Source organism: Capsaspora owczarzaki, assembly GCF_000151315.2.
Source record: "Capsaspora owczarzaki ATCC 30864 unplaced genomic scaffold supercont2.5, whole genome shotgun sequence".
Classification (NCBI taxonomy): Eukaryota; class Filasterea; order Ministeriida; family Capsasporidae; genus Capsaspora; species Capsaspora owczarzaki.
The window spans coordinates 1,421,131-1,442,182 of NW_011887296.1; the positions used below are offsets into that span (position 1 = coordinate 1,421,131).

Consider the following 21,052-nt stretch of genomic DNA (forward strand, 5'->3'; position numbering starts at 1 on the left):
GCCGCAAGACTGCCAGCAGTAACAAAGTAAGGGAAGTGACCGATTTGAGCTCACTTCTGCTTTTACGTCTCAAGATTGGCGTGGCTGTATCTGCACCCAGTGCGCAGCCGCCATTGAAGCGGATCCATGACTGGTTGTAAGTATGGCTGACGCTACAGACAGACGTCGACATCGCAAGCGCGGTCTGCCCGCTGACAAGAGTATGGAACTGCACCAAGTTGGCCATTCCCAGAGCTGCTTCCAACTCCAAAGCACTTCATCATGATTCCATGGCATTTGAATACGTGTGAATAGTGTATCAATTGTATTTGTAGCTAGAATGAGAGATATCCTGAGTGAAGAATTGGCGCACTGGTGCAGTCATTGAGTGGTGGCTGCGAAGTTGTGTCAACAGCGCTTTCCTGCGTCTGTGCGACCGTCCCCGACCGCCCCCGCCTCAGAAACAAAGTGCCACAACTGTATCACGTCACTGGACATGCAAAGGCGCGCGTTGATATGGCCTGGGGAGCAGTAGCAAGGAGGAGCGCCGATCGCAATGGACCGCCAGCCAATTCCCCTCCTCATCGTTTCGCGTTCCAGGACAGTCCCCGCCGTCCAATTTCCACAAATATGCACTGCAAACAACATACATTGCATACTACGCTTGAAAGAAACAAGCCAAACTCAAGCATTCGCAAGTTGAAAAAAACCGAATTTTTGAAAAAATTCGGTCGTTCCGAAATTGGGAAAAAATTTCCACTGTGGAACGCCAATTCCCCTCCTCATCGTTTCGGGTTCCAGGACAGTCCCCGCCGTCCAATTTCCACAACTATGCACTGCAAACAACATATATTGCATACTACGATTGAAAGAAACAAGCCAAACTCAAGCATTCGCAAGTTGAAAAAAACCGAATTTTTGAAAAAATTCGGTCGTTCCGAAATTCGGAAAATTTTTTCCACTGTGGCAATCGTCGGTTGATTGATACAACATGTCTAAGCACTTTCGCCCATACCCAATTCACTTAGAGTGGGAATACGCTAAAATCCTCATTCACGAACCACCTCTCCTGTCGACGGTTCCCTTGGAGAACGCGAATGCATCCATCCATTTTCTAATCGAGCCCGACCTAGACTGCACACACAACGCCGTCCCCTCAAAGTTCGAGGTCTAGCCGATTGTGTGTCCGGATTGTATTTTCACTGAATTTCCACTGATTTTGGGACTTTCCATTTTACAAAAGGATTTTTAGATTTGATCGAAGCTTGTGTGATCAGTCAAACCATGCAAGGTGTGATCAGTCAAACAATGCAAGGCAGGCTAGAGAAATAAAGGTGCAGCGAGAACAAGAACAACGGAGAACAGGACAGCTCAAATCACCACCCAGTCGGCCTCATTCTGACAATCGAACAACATGCATTCGACAATGACCACATCGTCCACAAGGTGCAAAAGTCAGTCCCAATCACCCATCTTTTCCCCACCAGCGTGACATGACATTGAAACTCACGCTTCGAGCCATTGCTATGGACTGTCTTGTGTCATCGTCGATTTGGTTTCCCGATACGCTGTTGCAAGAAACCAAATGGTATCCAACACCACGCCAAAGAGGCCAAAGAGTGAGCAGCAGATTCCGGCCAGCGATTCGAACGCATTCATAGGATTGCATACGCACTCTAGTTTGGTCTTGAGCGCTGCTGCGAATGCGCGGGTTCCAGGCTGGGTAATCTCGTTTGACCACAAGCTGAAAAAGAAGAAGAAGAAGAAGAAGAAGAAAAAGAAGAGGAAAGAAGGAAACCAGAAAAACACCCGTCAGCACTCGAATCCGAATCACAACATCTCCTCGGCAGCAGAGCATCAAACGGAGGATGAGCGAAACTGACTGAAGAGTGGTCACGGTGCGGTTGACCTTCAACGCGTCAGCAATGGCCTCGGCACCTGCTTCGCCGATCTTGTTGATGTTCAAACTGAATGCGCACTGTTCGGTCAGCATCGAGGCGCTACACTTGTCAATTCAGAACACGCACACAAATCCCAAACCGCTCTAACTCACTTGATGGTCGCCAGTGCTTGGTTGACCTTCAGGACCTCGGCAAGCGCCTGTCCAGCACCAGCGCCGATGCGGTTTGATTGGAGACTGTGCGGACCACGGCACCCGTGAATGAAAGTTGCTTCGCATGGTGCTTGTCCCCCACAGCGTTGTAGGAGTCGCAAACTTACTCAATCTCCGTCAAGCTCTGATTCACCTTCAGCGCGTCAGCGATCGCCTGAGCTCCAGCGGTCTCGATACGGTTCGAGTCCAGACTGATCGGTGGCAGTAACAAGAATAGAGACTTTGTCAATCAGCAGGAACCGAAAATAGGGGCTTGTCTGGCTCGGTCAGTTCTTACTGGAGTGCTGTGAGTGTTTTGTTGAGCTTGAGGGCATCAGCAAGAGCTTGAGCTCCTTGTGGACCAATGTTATTCCGTCCCAAGCTGCCGATACAAAGAGCAAAGCGCATGTTAGTACAACGTAGCGACAGCGCAACAGAGATAGTGGATGGTCTCAATCCAAAAGGAAATACTCACTGAAGCGTGGTCAAAGCGGTGTTAACCTTCAACGCCTCGGCCAAAGCTTGCGCTCCAAGGTCGCCAATGTTGTTTTCCGACAGGCTGTGCGCAGACAAGGACGCAGAATTCAGTTTTTGGTGATTGTTGACCCACCACGACCATACTCGACAACAATCAATGCTCTCCTCACTTGAGCCAGGTCAGCGTCGAGTTGACCTTCAGCGCGTCAGCGATAGCTTGTGCTCCAACATCCCCAACAGCACTGCGGTAAAAGCTGCGCACACACACACACACAAAAAAAAAAACAAAAACAAAAAACGAGAACACAAAGTCAAACTCGAAAATCGCGTCCTTGTTCCATTCGATGCAATGCGAGCAATACCCACTTCAACATGAGCAAGGTGCAGTTTTCTTTCAGCCCGTTTGCGGCGTCTTGAGCTCGCTTCGGTCCAATAAACTGGCTTTGCAGGCTGCGTCCCAAAGCAACAAAGTTGTGTGAAAATCATTCTTCATTCGCGACATCCTGCGCACTCAAAGCCGCCTTCTCGGAAATAAATTCTGAGATGCACGAGGACTCACAGGTAGGTGCCGCTCGCGCTGCGAACTCGGTCGTAAAGGTCGCCGTACAGAATGTTGCCCATGATTGATGACGAAACCGCAGCTGTCGACCCCGACAAACAAAAAGACAAAACAGCTCAACAGTCAGCCTAGGCCTGAGCGCGCTCTTGCGTTTGGGTGAAAGCGCGATTCGGGCCGCGCGGGAAGAGCTGGACCAGATTGAGTGACAGAGCTCAGAGCTCAGGATGGGTGCATTCTTCGTGATGGTGTCATTGAGTGAGCGCGAAGGGGGTCCTTGTTCAGCGCTTTCCCCACTCGTGCTGCGCTCCTGACGGTGAATAGGGCACCCGTCAATGCGTGCTTCCAAAAAACAAAGCCAAACTCTGAGCTTGCGGGTGCGAGCAGCATGAGCAACTAGCCAAAATCACACAGAAACCGCTGACGAGAGGTCACACGCCAGAATCACACACCTCTCGACCCCCTTGGAGGCAGGGTGAGGGGGAGACCAGTGGGGTTGACATTTCAACGAGATGGTACGTCGGAGGTTTGTTGAGGAAAAAAACAAAAACAGGGCCAGCAGAAGCAGACGGACTCGAGCGAACGAGGAACCGGCACTGAACGTTAGCTTGAAAAAGCTCAAGTATGCAAATAGACTGCATAGATCGAGATGTGTATACAGTAAAGAAAGCTCAATATGCTCGACGACTCAACAATCCACAGTTGGACGATAACGCGCAAAAACTTTCGCTGAGCTGTCTGCATGAAATCGACCACTCGAGATCAGGTTCCTTTTCGCTCTTTCTCTCTCTGTCTCTATCTATCTATCTATCTATCTATCTATCTATCTATCTATCTATCTATCTATCTATCTATCTATCTATCTATCTATCTATCTATCTTTATCTGTCTCTCGCTCTCTCCTTTTTTTCTTCTTTCCTGAGCGGATTTGAGACCCAAAATGGTTTGTTCGCGCACACTCGCCGACGCGTCCTCAGCCGAGCAAACGCACTCGGACGATGCCGAAGCGACGCGGCGACACTTTACTGATACAAACGCACCCAACGGCGCAGAGCACGCGACTCACACGGATGGTCACGGCGACAATGGGGTTCAAGCTGATGACGAAGCAGCAGCAGCAGCGCGAGAGGACGCTATTCGAGCCGCGGCCGCAATGCTGCACGCGTCGCTGGTGCTGAACTCAAGAACCCCGTGCATGCCTCACCATCATCATCATCATGATCATCATGATCACCATCACCATCATTATCAGGACGGAGGAGCCGCAAGCAACTCGAGCTCAAGCGCAATGCACTCCTCCTCCTCCCCTTCCTCCTCCTCCTCCTCCTCCTCGTCCAACATTCTCCTGGCGCGGTCGCTGGATGTGCGACTCGTCGAGCACGGCTCTGCAGCGAGCGAGGCATTGCTGGCTCTGCTCCGAGCGCAATTCGAGGCGTTTGGACCCGTCGACGAGTTTTCAGTCATGCGCGGACTGCGTCGCATTCGCATTGCATTGAGAACACCCGAAGCAGCGCGCGAGTGCTACGACAGGCTCAACGGCCGCCCTGCTCTGCCCGAGGTGCATCTGCCAGCCTGTGCTCCACTCGTCTTGTACTTTGCATCGGTAAGAGTTAAGAGTTAACGGTGAATTTGACTCTAACGCGTAACCCGGACGCTTGTTTCGCTGTGAGGCATGTACACCTCGAGCTATGCCTGCAGTTTCAACTCACTCGTGTGCTCTGATTGTGTTTTTCAATAATTTCGCCTGCACTGACAGCGGCAGTTCGTGCCACCACCAAGCAGCGCTACTCTAACCGTGCCGGTCAATACCAAGGCGTTTTTGGTGTCGCCGCCATCGTCGCCGCCAATCGGGTGGCATCCCGTGACAGAACCAGTGCCCGTAGCGAGTGAAGATATTGCAACTGCCTTGGCCCAGCTCGGGGTCGAGCGAGAAATTCTTCCGGCAGAACGCGGACTGCCTGCAATCATGGTGGCCGATTTTTCCGACCCCGAGTCGTTTTACCAGTCAGGGCCTCCAGTATCAGTTGCTCACGCGCAAACGGCAATGCCACCGCGCCTGTAACTTGTGACGCGACATTCATCTGACGCCCAAGAGGGTTGGTGAATTGTGTTTGTAGAGCTGTGTAGATTTATCTCGTCGTTGTGTTTTTTTTTGAAGCTCTGTGTTGTGCTGTGGTTGTAAAATTTGTGTGTCATTTATCGCACTTTAATTCAAAATCAAATGATTGGAAGCCATGGAAAATCACGCCCATAAGCAACAAAATACGAAGCTTCGATCTAGATCGACTCGACCTATGCAACTGGCTTCGCAACCGTTAGCGGGACAGCTGCAGTCGGGGAATTTGCAACTGGATGGGGTTCCTCGGGCTCTTCGGGCTCGTCTGCTTCTGGCGGCTGATGCTGTTGTTGCTCCCACATGATGGCATACAACCCATTTTGGGCAAGCAATTCCGAGTGCGTTCCCCGCTCCGTGACCACGCCTTCTTGCATGACAAAGATTTGATCAGCATCCACCACAGTCGACAGGCGATGTGCAATAAAGATCGAAGTGCGGTTGGTGGCGACTTGGCGAAGCGCTCCCAGCACATTTCGCTCCGTCACAGTGTCAAGGGCACTGGTTGCCTCATCGAAGAGCATGATGGGCGGATTCTTGAGCACTGCGCGTGCAAGCGCAATGCGCTGCTTCTCGCCGCCCGACAGCTTGAGACCGCGCTCGCCGACAAGCGTCTGGTATCCCTTTGGCAGCTTCATGATTGTGTTGTGGATGTCGGCGTGCTTGGCGGCTTCGTGCACTTCTTGCTCCGTCGCGCCCAGGCGACCGTACGCAATATTGTAGTAAATCGTGTCATTGAACAAGGTGGTGTCCTGAGGGACGACGGCTATTGCCGACCGCAGGCTGTTCAACGTGACATCCCGGACTTCCTGACCATCAATGAAAATTTTGCCGGCTTGGATGTCGTAAAAGCGGTACAAGAGCTTCAAGGCGGTCGATTTTCTGGAGAGCGAGTGAGGGGTGAGAAGAGCAAGCTGAGAAACAAACAACAAACAACAAACAAACAAACAAGCAAAAAACAACCACCGCGAAAGCCATACCCGCATCCGGAAGGCCCAACGAAAGCAACCTTTTGGCCAGCCGGAATATCCAGAGTCAGTCCTTGGAGGATGTTGTGCGAGGTTCCATAGCCAAAGACAACGTTTTCAAATCGAATGGCTCCCTTGGTGCAATTCAAGACTGTTGCGTCCGGTTTGTTCTGCGCCACCAAAGCAAGACATGGAAATTGAGGGAAGACAATCTCAAAACAAAAACAACCACAACAACATGGTTCAACGCTTCGAAAAAAACGCAAAAACGCACAGCGACACCAGGCGGTTGCCGCAGCAGACCAAACATGGCTTGCATGTCAAGCAGCGATTGGCGCACTTCTCGGTACACCGTACCAAGAAAGTTTAACGGCATGGATAGCTGGAATAGCAGGCCGTTCACCATGACCAGATCACCGACAGTCAAAGTTCCTGCGGATCAACAGAAAAGGTGAGGCACGCTGGGGGAATCGGCGTTCACAAACAAGACACAAACGTCGGCGAGATCATGCGTACCATTGGCAATGCCCTGACTTGCCATGAGCATGATCGCGGCAAGCGAGACACTAAAGATACCCGACTGGCCAAAGTTCAAGAGCGCCAGCGACGAGTTTGTCTTCAAGGCGCCTTGTTCGTACTTGGCCAGCAAGCCATCATAGCGGTTGACCTCGTGTTTTTCGTTGTTGAACAACTGAGCGAGAGAGAGAGAGAGAGAGAGAGAGAGAGAGAGTGACAAGAACAAATTGAGCGAAAAAAAAAAAACAACGACATCACGAGGCAGTTCGAAAGAATGACCCTACTTTGACACTTTCAAAGTTGAGCAAGGAATCAATAGCTTTTGTTGAAGACTGCTCGTCTGCTTGGTTCATTTGCTTGCGGAATTGAGTGCTGAGAGGAGAAACCAGGCAAGGGAAGAGAAAAATATTTCAGTCAACAAAGCCAAGTCGCTACGTCAATTCCCATTTTGGCAGCAACCATACCGCCACTCGGTCACACTAAGAGTAAACGCCGTATATGCCATAACGCATCCGACGGTAATGGCAGCATACGCAGCACCATAGTTGAGTCCCTGCAAACATTCCAAACACACGAGCGAGATTTAGCTTGCTGCAGGAAAGACAAGGCTCCTCCCACACATGCACAATGAACATACCAGAATGGTGGAAACCATGCCGAGCTCGAGAACAGTTGGCACGACATTGAAGAGCATGGCGGTGAGAACAAAGTTGACGCCACGCGTGCCGCGATCAATGACACGCACCAGCGCGCCTGTTTGTCGATTCAGGTGAAACTTTGAGTCGAGTTCATGCATGTGCTCGAAGGTGTTCCGGGCAATCCGTCGAATTGCGTGCTGTGCGACCTTCCCAAACACGGAATTCCGCAATTCCGCAAACGCAGCCGAGCCCAGTCGAGCAATGCCATCTGCTCAATCAGGAGAACATGAAGACACGCAATACACCCAACATGGCAAAGAAGAGAATGCCCGGCTGTCAGTACTTGCTCGCACACAGCACTCTGACCACGAATTTTACAAAAGCGCGGCTCGTACATCCCACGAGGATTGTTCCGGCAACCGTCAGCGTGTTGTTCACTGCCATCTCGGAAACTGGAATGTTGAGCGTATTCACAGCTGTCTTGAACAAGAACGGAACTTGCACATTGAGCACCTGCAAGCAAGTAATCCCAGTCATCGAGTGTGAGTGGAACAAGCAGCAACGCATGGTTCTGCGCCAAATCCTATGTGTGTGTCTTCTTCGCTTCAATTCCAGTCTCAGTCGAGCGCTTTGCTCTTTCCTAGGCCTTGCCTTGGAGCCAACGAGCAGGACGACGGCAGCGACGACGCGTGCTTTGAGCGCAGGCTCGTCTTTGGGCCACAGGTAGGTCGCCATCGTGCGAATGATGTCTGTGTTTGTGATGGTCGGCTGCGCGGCCGACGTCGATGGGGAATTCGACGCTGGTCCCGAAGCTGCAGTCGGCGCTGGCTTGGGCGTGGCGGTTGCGGGCGAAGCGGAGGACGAGGAGGAGGAGGAGGAGGACGAAGAGGACGATGGAGCTGCAGCCGAGCTCAGCGAGCGCCGCGCTTGCACTGCGCGACCATGCTCATCACGGTGAGACGATGGCGCGGCAGATGAAAGGAGCAGGGCTGCGGCGGCGCCTGAGAGCGAGGCGGAACGAGCTCCAGCAACTGCTCCCGCAATGCGACTCCAGCCAAGTCCAAGTCCGCTCGGAGCTCCGAGCACTGCGAAAAGCATAAGGGGAAGGAAGAGGAAGCGAGATAAAAAGGTGGACTGACATCTATGAATGAAGTAATACGAGCAGAAAAACAGCCACGGTCGAGTACCGGCGCTCTGAGCACAAAGATTCTGAGACTCGAGTCACATAAGCAGATCGCTTGCCGCCCTCAATCTTGCTCCACTGTCGCTGTGCAGCAGCAAGTTTCGAAACTTGTACTTGTGTGTTGGTGAGATTTGTTTTTATTTTGTTCCCTATTTCAGAAATCTCAGTTACTCTTCCTTTTCTGAAAAAAATCCGAAAAAGCACGAAACAAACATGGCTGACAACGTTGCAGCGGTTCTCCACGGCATCAACGACATTCGCATGGTAACGAAGCAAAACGCATTGTCTTCAATAAGCTTATTTTGAGGCGGATTGAAGATGAACAGGGAAGAAGCGAAGAAAGCGAAGCAGCGAAGAAAGCGAAGCGGGACAAAGTTTTGAGGCTGCAGTTCAGCGAGTCAAGCACTGAATGGAGCTGAATGGAGCTGAATTGAGCTGAATTGACGGATCGAGTCGAGTGATGACTGGAGTGAGATTGAGTAGAGTGAGATTGAGTGAGATTCAATCAGCCATCAGCCACAGTTGCGCAGTGACGTTCCCCCCTCCCCCACCAGCGCTTCAGCCCCGCTGCACTGCTTTGCTTGCTGTGAACCTCCATTCACACAAACACTTGCATCCGAGAGACAGAGAGAGAGAGAGAGAGAGAGAGAGAGTCGCGTGCATTGCATTGACTGAGGATGATCATGATTGATGCGCACTCAACGTTCAACCCCAACGCAATGCAAACCCTGCTACTTCATAGGAACCGGTCGCCCGCCCGACGCCTGGTCCGAACGGTGCGTCTCTGGCTTGCCTCTGTTTGCAATGAAGAGTGACTGCTGTGTGTGTGTGACATGGTACCAAACCGAACGCTTGTGCTGGCTTGTCGCAGACGTCCTGATTGCCATGAAAGCCGTCGGGATTTGCGGGTCGGACGTGCACTACTGGACCCACGGCCGCATTGGCGACTTTGTGCTGACCTGCCCGATGGTCCTTGGCCACGAGTCCAGCGGCACCGTCGTCGAGGTCGGAGCGAACGTCAAGACGCTGGTCGCTGGTAAGAACAACAAGATGAACAACAACAAAAAAACGCAGATTCTCAGATTTGGAGAAGGCTTTTTGTGTGATGGCCAAACCTTGTTCAGTCGAATGGCCAAACGCTCTTCAAAAGAGCGAAGATCGAACATGCACAGTGTGCTGTCCTGCAACAGAAAGGACAGAAAGAAAAAAAAAAAGAAAAGAAAAAAGAAAAAAAAGGACAGCTCGATTTGGCGCGGAACACGAGCGATGATGAAGAGAAAGCATGCCCGAAACAACAAAAAGGTGCCCATCATCAACGTGGACATACATGGGCCTTTGAAGACGCACGACGGAAATTGGAGAGGCAAAGGAAGAGGAAAAGGACGAAGAAGAGGAAAAAAAAAAAAAAAAAAGGCATCAGACGGAAGGACAAGCGGGACCGAGCAGTGACAAAGTATTATTCGACAAAAGCTGAAGAAGTATGAGACAAACCAAAGACCAACGCTCGTCTGCGCAGGATCTCGTCGCAACTCACCAAACCGATTTTGGTTTTCTCATTGTTCTGCAAAAAACAAACACCCCAAAAAAACCAGGCGATCGTGTTGCCATTGAGCCCGGTGTGCCATGCCGCCTGTGCAGCTATTGCAAGACTGGCCGCTACAACTTGTGCCCCGACATGCAGTTCTGCGCCACTCCGCCAGTCAACGGCTCGCTTGCTCGATTCTACGTCCATCCGGCAGATTTTTGCTTCAAGTGAGTTCTATTTTCAAGTCGTCATTGTCGTCGTCGTCGTCGTCGTCGTCGTCGTGTGTCGGTTTGTTGTTGTCAGGTTTGGCTGACCTTTTGCGTCTCTGCCAAACAGGCTTCCCGATCATGTGAGCTTTGAAGAGGGCGCCCTGCTTGAGCCTCTGAGTGTGGGCGTGCACGCCTGTCGTCGCGCCAATGTCACTCTGGGCTCGCGCGTTTTGGTTTGTGGTGCCGGTGAGTCCCAGAAGTTCTAGGGAAACGAGGGAGATGAGTAGGGTGTGGTGTGCAACCTGCATGCTCATTGTTCGCATTTCCGCCCGACCGAGAAACCCCACAGGACCCATCGGTCTTGTTTGCATGCTTGCTGCCAAGGCTGCTGGAGCTTCGGAGGTCGTAGTGACTGGTATGGTTGTCGCAGCACCTTTTTTTTTTTTTTTTTTTTTTTTTTTTTTTTTTTGGTTGTTTCTTTGATCAGCCCGCCAAAACCGCCTCACTTTGTTGGTCGCCATCCGACCGCAGACATTGACCAACATCGCCTGGATGTCGCCAAGTCCATGGGCGCTCACAAGATCTTCCGTGTCACATCCCGCGACGCCAAGGAGGTGGCGGCTCAAATTGCCGAGCTTGCTGGTGGCCGCTTGGATGTCGCCATCGAATGCAGCGGAGCGGAAGCCAGTCTTCGAACTGCCATCTTTGTAAGTCTTACGTTGAGTCTGCAGTTGCGCTTTTTCTATATGTTTGATAGGCTAACGGTCCTTCCTTGGTTTTTTCTTCTTTGTTTTCGTTTTTGGTTTACCTGTGTTTGCTTGCCCCGTTTCCTCGCCGTCTCCACCTGCCCCCCACCAACCAATCGCCAAAAACCACCTCCACCAGTCGACCCGTAACGGCGGCGTGGTGGTCTTGGTCGGCCTTGGTGCACCCGAGGTGAACATGCCCATCGTCGATGCTGCTGTGCGTGAAGTTGACATTCGCGGCATCTTCCGCTACGTCAACGCGTATCCGACTGCCCTCGCAATGATTGCGTCAGGCACCGTGAATGTCAAGCCCCTGATTACGCACCACTTCAAACTGAACGACGCCATTCAAGCGTTTGAAACGGCAAAGACCGGTGCCGGTGGTGCCATCAAGGTCATGATTCACTGCGACCAGTAGTGGAATTCTGACGTTTGCCCCCTCCGTTTGGTCCTCTTTTGACTGATCACTGGTAACTGCTATTTCATGGCTCTGGTTACTGACGCGTGTTGGTGCATGAAGTGCATTTTTTCCCCTTTGTGAACAAACATTGTGCAGATTGACCCACATACATCCGAAACAAGCAACATCCATTTTACACTGTTGTGGTCAGCTTCAGCGCGGGTACCCGCCGGCCCTCCCCCCGTTTGGTGGTAGGATTCCAACATCGGCGCACGTCAAGCAGAAATCAACAAAAACAATCAACACACATGCAAGAAGGTTCAACTGCACCGGACGACAAGCCAAAAAAACAAACGAAAGGCGGCGACGTGGGCGGCGACGTGGGCGGCTCCGTTTTTTTTTTTTACTGTGCAGGGGTGGGCTTCCGACGATAGTCTGGAGAGGGATGGTAGTCGCCATTGGTGCGCAGAGCGCGCAACTCCTTCCACGAGGGAGCTCCCGGGTTGTGGCGCACAGATTCATCGCGGCGCTGGCTCGGGAGCACCCCCTTGGGCAGCTCCCGGACGGTGGATGAGGCCTGAGGAGGAACGACCGGCGGTGCTGGCGGATACTGGAGCGCATACGTAATCACGACACGGTAGTCGCGACCAGCGGCCGCCGAGGCAAAGGGGCCCACATACAGGCAGAGGCTGTAAGGCGAGTAGTGGTTTGGACGCCGAAGATAGGCAATCACATACTCCTCAGTGTTGCCAGACAGTAGCGGAACAATCGTGTTGTTGGACCGGATGAACACACCGGAAATGCGGACGCACAGGTTTGCGTTGAACGCTGGGGAGTTGAGCAACTCGGCCTCGTACACATAGCCGGCCTGAGGCAGAGTGCCCCAGTGCAGGGCTTCCATCTGAGCGAGGCCTTGATATGCGTAGTAGGCGCCGAGGAAGGTAAAGCCGCGATGAAGAACCTCGCCGTCATCGTTGATGTTCATGTTGTTGATGGGAGTCGACGAGGACGAGGTGTCGGCTTGGGTGTGGAACGAGATACCGCTCGTCCAAATCCCAAGACCGTTCAAGTCTTTCGCAAAGCGGATGCGAAGCAGTTCCTTGTTCAAGTTGTTCCCCCACGAGATTCGAGCGTCGCCCGTGTCACTCGTCTTGAAATGGATGGTCGCGTTTGGTTGCTCAAACACAAGCACAGCGTTGAGCAGCGTGTCAATACTCGACGGTCCGGTATTCTGAAAATCGAGCGGCGGCACTGGATTAGTTGTCATTTTTGCCTCTCTTTGTGTGAGTATGAGTGTGTGTGAATGAGAGAACACAATGAAGGAGAAATAAAAGACTGGTTATCCGAATTCGGCAGAGAAACGAACGCTTTATCTTCAATCGGCAGGCGTTTCGCAGAAAAACGCCAACCGGAAGCGCTTGTCGTACAGCGATGCCAGCCGTCTATGCAAACGCCCAGAAAATAAGCGCAACCGAGAGTCGTGAGTGTTTTGACTTTGTTTTGCGAGGAGATGGGAAGTCGATGCACCGAGGGGAGCAAGCAGGGCTTGAAACGTCGAAGACAACAAGAAGCGTTCTTTTTTTTTTTTTTTTTTTGTTGGTTTTTTTGTTTTCTGTTGTCTGGCATTGCAGCATCGACAAACACTCACCCCATACGAATGCAAAACACACAAGGCGAGCAAGAAAGAGGCAAAAGCTTTGTTAAGAAAAAAACCAAAAAAGAAGCAAAATTTATGATAATATTGACAAACGACAAAAACGAACACGTCAAAATCGAAAAAGTGAAAACAAAACGCATGAAACGACTCAACGGGACACTGTCGTCCGGACAAACGGATGCAATAGCAGCTGCTTTGCGGCGGGGCGCTTGGCCGGATCCATGATGAAGCAAAGCTTTAAAAATTCTTTGCCCAGGTCACTGAGAAGGTCGGGCATGGGAGGCGTCGCAGCCAAGACCGTGATTTGGTACATGATTTGCAGCATTTCCAGGTCGGCCCAAGGCTTGTTGCCGGTTGCCATCTCAATCACCACGCACCCAATGCTCCAAATATCGGCTTTGCGACCATGACCGCCTTCTTTGTGGCCCTTGAAGACCTCGGGAGCCATAAACGCAGGCGTGCCGGGAAGGTCATTGAGCTCGCCGGCGACAGTGCGCTCTTCATTGAAGAGCCGGACGCAGGCACCAAAGTCACCGAGCTTGATGTTGCCCAGAGCGTCAAGGAAAATATTGTCGCTCTTGATGTCGCGATGCGCAATGCCACTGGTGTGCAGGTAATCGACGGCGCTCAGTAACTGGTACGTGTACGAACGCATCACGTCTTCGGACTCGATCGAGCCGTTGCGCAGCAGGTGGGTGAGCGTGCCACCGTCGCAGTACTCCATGAAAATGTACAAGACTTCGCGATGGACTTCGACACCAAAGTATCGGACAAGATTGGGGTGCTCGAGACCATCAATCAGCTCCATTTCGCGCTGGATGCGACGGATGGAGTCGTTCCGTCGGATAATGTTCTGAGACGAGAGCTTGAACTCCTTGACCGCCATCAGGTCACCGGTATCCAGATTGACGCAGACAGACACTTCGCCAAAGGCGCCCTTGCCAAGCATTTGACCACGCTGCCAGCGAATGTTGACTTGGAAGAGCTCCAGTTCGTTTTCCTTGTGCGAGTGTGCTTCAATGTCTCGCAGCACCGAACCAACCTTTCTCTCGCTGCGCAGTTTGAGGTAACGCGACTCGTCGATGGTGGAGAGGTGCGCCATTTGGGCGTTGTGCGATCGGGTGAGTGCTGTCGCACGCTCGCGCTCCCGAATGGCTGCGACCTCCTTGGAATCGAGCCCGGCAGCTTGAGCAGCTGTTGCGGCTGCGATCGCTGATCGTGCTGGGCAGGCAAAAGCAAGAGAATTGTGCGACGAACGTTCAGCCACCTCGTTGGCAGCGGCGTGCGCCAAGTCGGCCGCCGACAATGCCAAGCCTGACTGGGATGGCATCTGCAGAGGCGCGCGAGTGCGATTGGGCGGATGCGCAGACGAGACACGGGGAGATGTGGTCCCACTTCCAAACCCAAAGCCAGAGCTTCCACCGCCGTGCAAGAGCGTACGCGATGGATTTCGATGAGGCGTGGTGGGCAACGACGTGGACGACCCATGCGCTGACACGTGTCCCAAGCTCGACGGCGGGGCGGCCACGCGCGGCGGCGGTGCGCCTCCTTCCAGCGGACCGATGCGATCCAAAAAGTCATTCACACGTCGCTGGAAGGCAAGGAAGATTCGGGAGGGCTTTCAGAGATGGGGCTACACACGTCGACCAAAAAGGTGAGCCCTTGCTGGATGGCAAAGGTGGGCTGGAGCCTGCCCTCGTCGGCCATGTTCTCGACAATGACATGCTCCATCCACGACAGGACAAAGCGAAGCAAGTCCGGGATCAGTGCAGTCTTGGTTTGCCCAACCACCAGCTTGCCCGTTTCGCGCAGGTACTCGAACGCATAGTTGAATGCACGTTGCACAACCTCGCGCAGAATACGCGCCTCCGTGTCTGTCAGCGCGTCTTCCGATAGGAATCGTTGAATGCGGTAGACGCCACGGACCAGGGTGTGGGCGAGGTTGAGCGATGCTGCCTTGAGATCCGACATGGGCTCCTCGACTGATTTGCGAGTGCTGGTCTGTTCGTCGGGCGTGAGAACGTCGCTCGGTAGTCCGGAGGCGGCCTCAAACACCTTCTGTTGAATGTGCACCTGCGATGATTTCCCAGTGATGATTTTGACCCCGGGAACGTCAATATCGGCGAAGGCCAGCGAAATCTCGGCGTTGACGCGCGCAGCTCGCCGAGGCCCCTTCCACTCGCGGCACCAGCCGTGTTGGACGTTGATCAGAACAATGTAGCCGTCAATGTCGTCCTCCAGCACATCTCGCGGCGTGCATGCAGTGAGGAGCTGTTCAATGGCCGCCTGCGAGAGCAACGGCGACGCCACCACCCAGAAGTTTGGCGAGATGCTTTCCCCTTCCTCCACGGCGAGGCGTGGCGTCGTGGACGAAGACGTGGCATCAAAGTACCCCATGCCATCCTGGCCATCCAAATCGAGAGGTGTCGTGGGAATGCTGGAAAACGTTCCGCGAGGAGGGGCGGTTGCTTGGCGTCGAGGAACAAAGCTCGCCGTCACGAGGAGGACATGGCCCGAGTCGGCAAGGCGTTCGCAAAGAGTCATGTAGTTGACGGGGTGAGAGATCAGCTTGTAGCGCATGGCCACCTCGAGATCACGGGTCAGCATTTTGGCAAAACCGAGCGCCTGGCCGCTGCGCCGCTTCAAATCCTCAAACACTTCTTGGACGGTGCGGAATGATTCGAGCGACCGTTCGGCCGTCGTCACCTCGTCGAGCGCTGACTCAAACATGGTGGTGCTGTGATCAAACAGGGTGACGGCCATGTTACAGAATTGCCGCGCAGCAGCCACCTCGCCGCCGCGCACATCCATTGCGCGATCCTTGGCAAAGTCCCACTCGGTTTCGAGAATGGACTTGGTGTCGCTGGAGGGCTGGGAGGCCTGCAAGCTGATTTTGAGGCGATCGCACAACAGACTGAGGTAGGCGTCCAGAGCCGACGTGAGTGTTTCATCAAACTCGTAAAAGTCGCGCTCAAGCTGGCTGGCAATGTCTGCGCGTTCGCGGAAGGAGAGACTGGTCGATCCCGTGAACGAGGGAGGGTTTGATGACGTGCCGCTGGACGTTGGGGCCGAAGGCGGGCCACCAGAAGGAGCGGATGTCCCTCCCGCTGTGGCAGAAGCAGAAGCAGCAGCAGCAGAAGAAGAAGAGCCACTTGCCGTCGGAGGGTGGGGAACCACCCACTCAACAAGTGACTGGCACATCTTTCGCACGTTAATCGCTTGCGTAACGCATTCGCGCAAATCCACAATCAGCTGCTGGATGGACGCCACGGAAAGCTTGGACGCTGGGAGATGGTTGAGTCGCTCGCGAAGACACTCTTGAACGACACCCAAGGGCACGCGCGTCAGATAAATGAGCAGTGGCTCAAACGAAGGCAGGCCCATCTTGTCAAATTCCGCGCGGTGTTCGTCCAAGGCACGCTTGGCCTTGGACAGAGTCGGGTGAAGAAAGTCCATCATGAGCTCAGTCACATGCCGAATGCCATCACGCTTGAGCGAGCGACGCACAAAGGCAAGGCAGGGTTTTGTTTGGGCAATGTGAGAGATGATTGAGCTAGGCCCAGTCGACAGTGGTGGAGGCGTGGTGCTGCTGCTGCCACCGGCGCTCCCAGTCATTGAGAAGGGCGTGAATGGCGTTGCTGGCGTGACAGGGGTGAATGGGACCCCATTGAGGCTCGGCCACAAGCCGTTTGGGTGGTTGCCAACGGCGGGCGCGGCCGCATCATCCGTGAGAACGAGCGGACTGGGTAGCCAGATCGGGGTCATGCTCGACAGGCCACCGCCAACCTCGCCGGACATGCGGGCAGCCGCCGCCAACCCTTGGTCGTGCAGGAAGGAAGCGGTGCTCTCGCCGTACCGCTCGACTCTGGAGTGCGGATTCAGTGAGAGTCGCGACATTTGCCGAGCGCTGCTGTTGATGACACCATTTGGCACAATGGGATGCGGCGAGGCAATCTGGGAGCCGCGCGAGGATGCGTGACCGTTGCTGTCTCCGAGAAAGTACCCTTCACCGCGGGGCGAGCCCGTGCGCTTGGGCGGAAGATCGGTGGGCGACATGATGACTGGTGGCGATGTTGCAACTGTCGGATAGATCAGACGAAGATGAGGCGAGTAGTGCGTTTCCATCTCGGACAGGACAGAGTCCGTGCTCTCAGTGCTGGAGGGAGGCAACGAATGTCGCGACACGGCAATTTTGGGGACGTTCGATGCCTCACGGGAGAGTGCGTTGGCAGATGCAGACGCATCGACAGGCATGAGTGTGGTGGACGACGCATCGCATGACAGCGACGCAGCGGGGGCAGTGATTGAGCCCGATGTCGAGTTGATCGAGCCCGAGGTCGAGTTGATCGAGTCAACAGATGGGTTGAGAGATACAGCAAACTGCGAGGGATTGCTGCTGCTGTTGTTTGTGCTGTCGTTGTGCTGCTGCAAGACTGGAGCGGGTCGGGTGGACAAACCCCCAGCAAGCGAGTATGATGTCAAACCAGGGCGAGTCATGCTGGGCAAGCTGGCAAATGCCGTCGGCGCGGCAGCGCTGTCGGCACTGCCAGCAAAGTCGGTTGCGCCGCTGCTTGGCGCCTGCAATGCAAGCCCAGCGATGGCCGAGTTGTTGCTAAAGCTGCTAAACTGATACTGAGGCGTAATGTTGAGGTTTGGCATGGGGCGGACACCAAACCAAGGCACGGCCAGGCGGAAGCGCAGAATTAGGTCGCGAGTGACATTGAGCCACAGCGACATGTCGTCCAAGCGATGTTTGAGCGCCAATTCTTCCTTCTGACTCAGCTGACACGAGATTTTACGCTCGAAAGCGTTGTAGAAGGTCCGTTCGGCAAGCTCGACCTGTTCAAGCCGGTGATTGACTTCGATAATGGCATGTTCCAAGGAGAAGGACGCGACAGGGGAGACCTGGAATCGCATCGCATCACGAATGATGACGGTGGCGAGATCTTGCTCCGAGGGCAGTGCATCCATCTCTTCGTCAATCGTGTGACCAGCCGAGAAGGCTCGCAATTCCAGCCATAGATCTCGGCGGAACTTTGCTTTCGCATCTTCCAGGCGGCGATCGTCCAGCTGCTGCTGATAGAGCTGTTGCTGCTTGACACGCTGTTGGAGCACCGTTTTGACGCGCTGCTGGACTTGCGGAAACCACTCGTTTAGCAATGAAGAATCCACCAATGGCTGAGGCTCGCCACCTGGGATGGCGCGGGCAGCAGCTCCTGAAGCGACCCGCTTTGGGGCGTAATCCCTTGGAAACATTGTGTCCGGATTGGCGTCAAGCGGTGACACATAGCCCGAGTTTGCGCCCGAAGGCGTCGGAGAGAAAAAGTTGTGCATCTCTAGCGCCCGATCGAGATCCTGGGAGGTGAGGTGCAGATCAGTGCTGGACTCTGCAGGCTCAGGGATGGCCGGGCTGGTGGCAGTGGCAGGATCACGGCGCCCTGACGACGTCTCCGTGGAGAGGACCTTGGAGGAGGAGGGCGTGCCAGCAGAAGCCCCAGCAAAGTTTCCGGCGGGAGTTGCAGGCTTGGTGAGTTCTCGCGGTGGTGGCTGATGGCGGTACAACATTGACTCCACGGGTGACGATGAGAGGCGGGTCTGGAGGCTTTCCTTGTAGAGCCGCTCACGCTCGCGCTCCTTGGCGCTCTGGCGCTTCTTCTTCTTTTTGGCGTGCTTGGCGCTCCCGGCGGCGTTGCTAAACCAAGGATCATCGGCTCCCACTTCGTGTGGAGATGTGGGAGTGCTCTGCTCGTCGCTTTGCTCGTCGGCATTCAAGCCAGGCGACACTGAGGTCGACTGAAATTGCTGGTGGAGCATCGAATCGCCGCCTTCGTCGAATGGACTCGCGGTGCCCGAAACAGAGCCTGTGCGACTGAGCATCGGGCTTGGAGTGCTGGCCGTGCTGGTGCCAGCAGGGACGCGACTGAACCTCGCGCCATCGCTGGTCAATGAGATTGGCTGAGGGAATATCTGTGCCAATGAGGCTTGAGATTGGTTGGGTGTCGTACGACGCAAATTACTGCTGGGCGCAGGCGAGGAGCTTGCGCTGTACGGGCTCGGTGGACCGGCGCCGCCAAGCGAGTTTGTGGACGACCCGGCCGAGCCCAGTCCGGTTGGCTGGCTGTGCATGCGAGACATGGAGGCCGAACGCGCGGGCGCATTCCCAGCAGCACCCGCAGCGGTGCCCTTGTCACTGGACGAACCGACGGACGAGCTGGAGTTGTTGCGCAACATGTTGCCGGTGGTGTTGCGGCGCTGAACCGAGCGCGCACTGAAGGATGGGTGGTGTGGAACGTGGTGCGATCGTTTCCGCATGTGCGACGTGGAGGGCGGGGACATGACGTAGACATCGTCAATTTCCGATCCGGAACCCTCAGAGCTATCTTCGGTCGACTGGCCAACGTCAAAGCGAGACGAATTGGTCGAGTCAGAGTGATACTGCGAGCTCCTCTCTTCGTCTGAGAGCGAGGTGAGACTGAAACCACCTGAGGGGTGCGCATGGGTGGACTGCGCCAGGTAACTCGTCGTCTCTGGCGTCAAGCTGTCATGGCCCGTCCAAACCAGGTATGGATGGTAGTCGACCTCCTTGCGCTGCTCGTCAATGTCGAGAACAAACTGCTTGGAAACAAACACGACAGCGCCGCATCGTTCGTACGCCTCGAGCAGTCTTGCTGAGCGATTCGCAACCTCGGCCTTCGTTGTGACAAAGAAATCGAGCTGTGTGTGTTTTGAGTAAGTCGACGGTCAAAAAGTTAGAGCAAGAACTGAATCCCCAATATATTATTCTCGGGCAAACAGACGCCCTAAATTCTCAGAAGTTTACCCGTCACTCCCACCACAAACAAACAAACAAACAAACAAACAAAAAAACTCAGCCCGCGGGCGAGTGCGTTTGCGCTTTACCTGTTTGTTGGCACTCGTGGCAATGTGGCCGCCGTTCGCTGTGATGCGCTCGGCAATGTCCTCCTTCTCCTGGGACGAGAAGCCATAGATGGCAAAGAGCAGCGAGTGGAGGCAATTGGAGCGTTTGCTGCTGCGGCTCTTTGCGCCGCCATGGGACTGCTGTTGCTGATGCTGGTGTTGCTGATGCTGGTGTTGTTGACGCGTGCCAGTTCGAGTGGAGCTCCCAGTCGACAGGGTGGACGATGACGACGACAGCGACGGCGAGTGAGTCGAGTGGTGACGCCCGGACTCCCGACTCTGATGAAGCTGCTGCTGCTGCTGCTGTGACGCTGTTGCTGCTGGTGCTGCTGCTGGTGCTTGTGCGAGTGGAGGACCCGCGCCAGGCACTGCAATGGGCGACGACGTTGTTGCTGGGCCCAATGTGCTGAATGCATTGGGCAGCCGAATGCTGCCTGCGCTCACCACGGTCGGACTCGCAGTCCCAGTCCCAGTCCCAGTCCCAGGAGCAGTCCCAGGAGCAGTCCCAGGAGCAGTCCCAGTCGCCGGTGGAGTGCCAGTCGCAGGCCTGCTGCCGCTGCTGGTGCCGCCGCTGCTGCTCGCCATTCGTGGAGGTGACAGTTTGCTTTACGTCTCTCTCTCTGTGCCTTGTCCAGTGAAACCGTGGGGAAGGGGGGCCGAAGGGGGGTTAAAGGTGTCGCTGTGTGTCAGAAAGTGGTCCACAGAACAAGCGCGGAAGGCTTGGAAAAAAGCAGAGGCGGGAAGACAGAACGAGAACGAAACGAAAGCGACGAGAAAGCAAAAAAAAAAAAAAAAAAAAAAAAAAGCAGCAAAAATTGACACGATTATTATTGACTGGAGCTTGCATTGAGAAGGGAAAGGTTTGTTTTCCCCGGAGTCGCATGACGAACAAGCGCTGCGTTATGGATTGCACGCATAGTGTGTATGTGTGTGTGCATTTGCTGTGACTTTGGATGAGCGTGCTCGTCATAAAAAGTGAAGGAAACGCTGTTTGGGATTTTGACTGTGTGTGTTTGTGCCACGACTGCTCGGAACACACAAGTCCAATGCATGGTCCATTCCCTCCCCCACCCTC

General features: G+C 54.2%; 6 protein-coding genes across 6 annotated transcripts; 2 read left to right on the forward strand and 4 right to left on the reverse strand.

Moving 5' to 3' along the window:
• Positions 1 to 1,350: 1,350 nt before the first annotated feature.
• Positions 1,351 to 3,169, reverse strand: CAOG_03869 (hypothetical protein; the record flags this gene model as incomplete). Its single annotated transcript, XM_004363540.2, has 10 exons — positions 1,351 to 1,377; positions 1,651 to 1,723; positions 1,863 to 1,946; positions 2,033 to 2,116; positions 2,200 to 2,283; positions 2,370 to 2,453; positions 2,547 to 2,630; positions 2,719 to 2,802; positions 2,915 to 2,998; positions 3,108 to 3,169. The coding sequence occupies 10 exons, from the start codon at positions 3,167 to 3,169 to the stop codon at positions 1,351 to 1,353; spliced, it is 750 nt and encodes a 249-aa protein (XP_004363597.2).
• A 183-nt stretch (positions 3,170 to 3,352) lies between these two features.
• On the forward strand, positions 3,353 to 5,345 carry CAOG_03870 (hypothetical protein). Its single transcript, XM_004363541.2, has 3 exons — positions 3,353 to 3,726; positions 3,807 to 4,707; positions 4,861 to 5,345. The coding sequence occupies exons 2-3, from the start codon at positions 4,045 to 4,047 to the stop codon at positions 5,164 to 5,166; spliced, it is 969 nt and encodes a 322-aa protein (XP_004363598.1). The 5' UTR covers positions 3,353 to 3,726; positions 3,807 to 4,044; the 3' UTR covers positions 5,167 to 5,345.
• On the reverse strand, positions 5,293 to 8,461 carry CAOG_03871 (ATP-binding cassette sub-family B member 7). Its single transcript, XM_004363542.2, has 9 exons — positions 7,991 to 8,461; positions 7,735 to 7,852; positions 7,339 to 7,607; positions 7,166 to 7,254; positions 6,986 to 7,073; positions 6,702 to 6,876; positions 6,460 to 6,617; positions 6,198 to 6,355; positions 5,293 to 6,099 (listed from the first exon to the last, which is right to left on the reverse strand). Exons 1-9 carry the CDS (start codon positions 8,435 to 8,437, stop codon positions 5,397 to 5,399), a joined length of 2,205 nt encoding a protein of 734 aa, XP_004363599.2. The 5' UTR covers positions 8,438 to 8,461; the 3' UTR covers positions 5,293 to 5,396.
• A 244-nt stretch (positions 8,462 to 8,705) lies between these two features.
• On the forward strand, positions 8,706 to 11,593 carry CAOG_03872 (sorbitol dehydrogenase). Its single transcript, XM_004363543.2, has 8 exons — positions 8,706 to 8,786; positions 9,265 to 9,298; positions 9,394 to 9,558; positions 10,115 to 10,274; positions 10,384 to 10,502; positions 10,606 to 10,671; positions 10,788 to 10,963; positions 11,142 to 11,593. The coding sequence occupies exons 1-8, from the start codon at positions 8,736 to 8,738 to the stop codon at positions 11,418 to 11,420; spliced, it is 1,050 nt and encodes a 349-aa protein (XP_004363600.1). The 5' UTR covers positions 8,706 to 8,735; the 3' UTR covers positions 11,421 to 11,593.
• Positions 11,510 to 12,730, reverse strand: CAOG_03873 (hypothetical protein). Its single transcript, XM_004363544.2, has one exon. It carries the CDS (start codon positions 12,667 to 12,669, stop codon positions 11,806 to 11,808), a length of 864 nt encoding a protein of 287 aa, XP_004363601.1. The 5' UTR covers positions 12,670 to 12,730; the 3' UTR covers positions 11,510 to 11,805.
• Positions 12,731 to 13,125: 395 nt separating this feature from the next.
• Positions 13,126 to 20,746, reverse strand: CAOG_03874 (mitogen-activated protein kinase kinase kinase 1). Its single transcript, XM_004363545.2, has 2 exons — positions 19,960 to 20,746; positions 13,126 to 19,773 (listed from the first exon to the last, which is right to left on the reverse strand). Exons 1-2 carry the CDS (start codon positions 20,560 to 20,562, stop codon positions 14,641 to 14,643), a joined length of 5,736 nt encoding a protein of 1,911 aa, XP_004363602.2. The 5' UTR covers positions 20,563 to 20,746; the 3' UTR covers positions 13,126 to 14,640.
• Between the last annotated feature and the right edge of the window lie 306 nt (positions 20,747 to 21,052).

Bases quoted from the DNA above. Each gene is read 5' to 3' on its own strand.
- CAOG_03870 (XM_004363541.2), top strand. From the start codon at position 4,045: ATGGTTTGTTCGCGCACACTCGCCGACGCGTCCTCAGCCGAGCAAACG. The intron at 4,708-4,860 runs GTAAGAGTTAAG...CTGCACTGACAG, and splicing joins TCGTCTTGTACTTTGCATCG to CGGCAGTTCGTGCCACCACC.
- CAOG_03871 (XM_004363542.2), bottom strand. From the start codon at position 8,437: ATGCTTTTCGCAGTGCTCGGAGCTCCGAGCGGACTTGGACTTGGCTGG. The intron at 7,853-7,990 runs GCAAGGCCTAGG...ACTTGCTTGCAG, and splicing joins TCCTGCTCGTTGGCTCCAAG to GTGCTCAATGTGCAAGTTCC. The intron at 7,074-7,165 runs GTATGGTTGCTG...TTCTCCTCTCAG, and splicing joins CTTAGTGTGACCGAGTGGCG to CACTCAATTCCGCAAGCAAA.
- CAOG_03872 (XM_004363543.2), top strand. From the start codon at position 8,736: ATGGCTGACAACGTTGCAGCGGTTCTCCACGGCATCAACGACATTCGC. The intron at 10,275-10,383 runs GTGAGTTCTATT...TCTGCCAAACAG, and splicing joins CCGGCAGATTTTTGCTTCAA to GCTTCCCGATCATGTGAGCT. The intron at 10,672-10,787 runs GTATGGTTGTCG...ATCCGACCGCAG, and splicing joins TTCGGAGGTCGTAGTGACTG to ACATTGACCAACATCGCCTG.
- CAOG_03873 (XM_004363544.2), bottom strand. From the start codon at position 12,669: ATGACAACTAATCCAGTGCCGCCGCTCGATTTTCAGAATACCGGACCG.
- CAOG_03874 (XM_004363545.2), bottom strand. From the start codon at position 20,562: ATGGCGAGCAGCAGCGGCGGCACCAGCAGCGGCAGCAGGCCTGCGACT. The intron at 19,774-19,959 runs GTAAAGCGCAAA...AAACACACACAG, and splicing joins CCACGAGTGCCAACAAACAG to CTCGATTTCTTTGTCACAAC.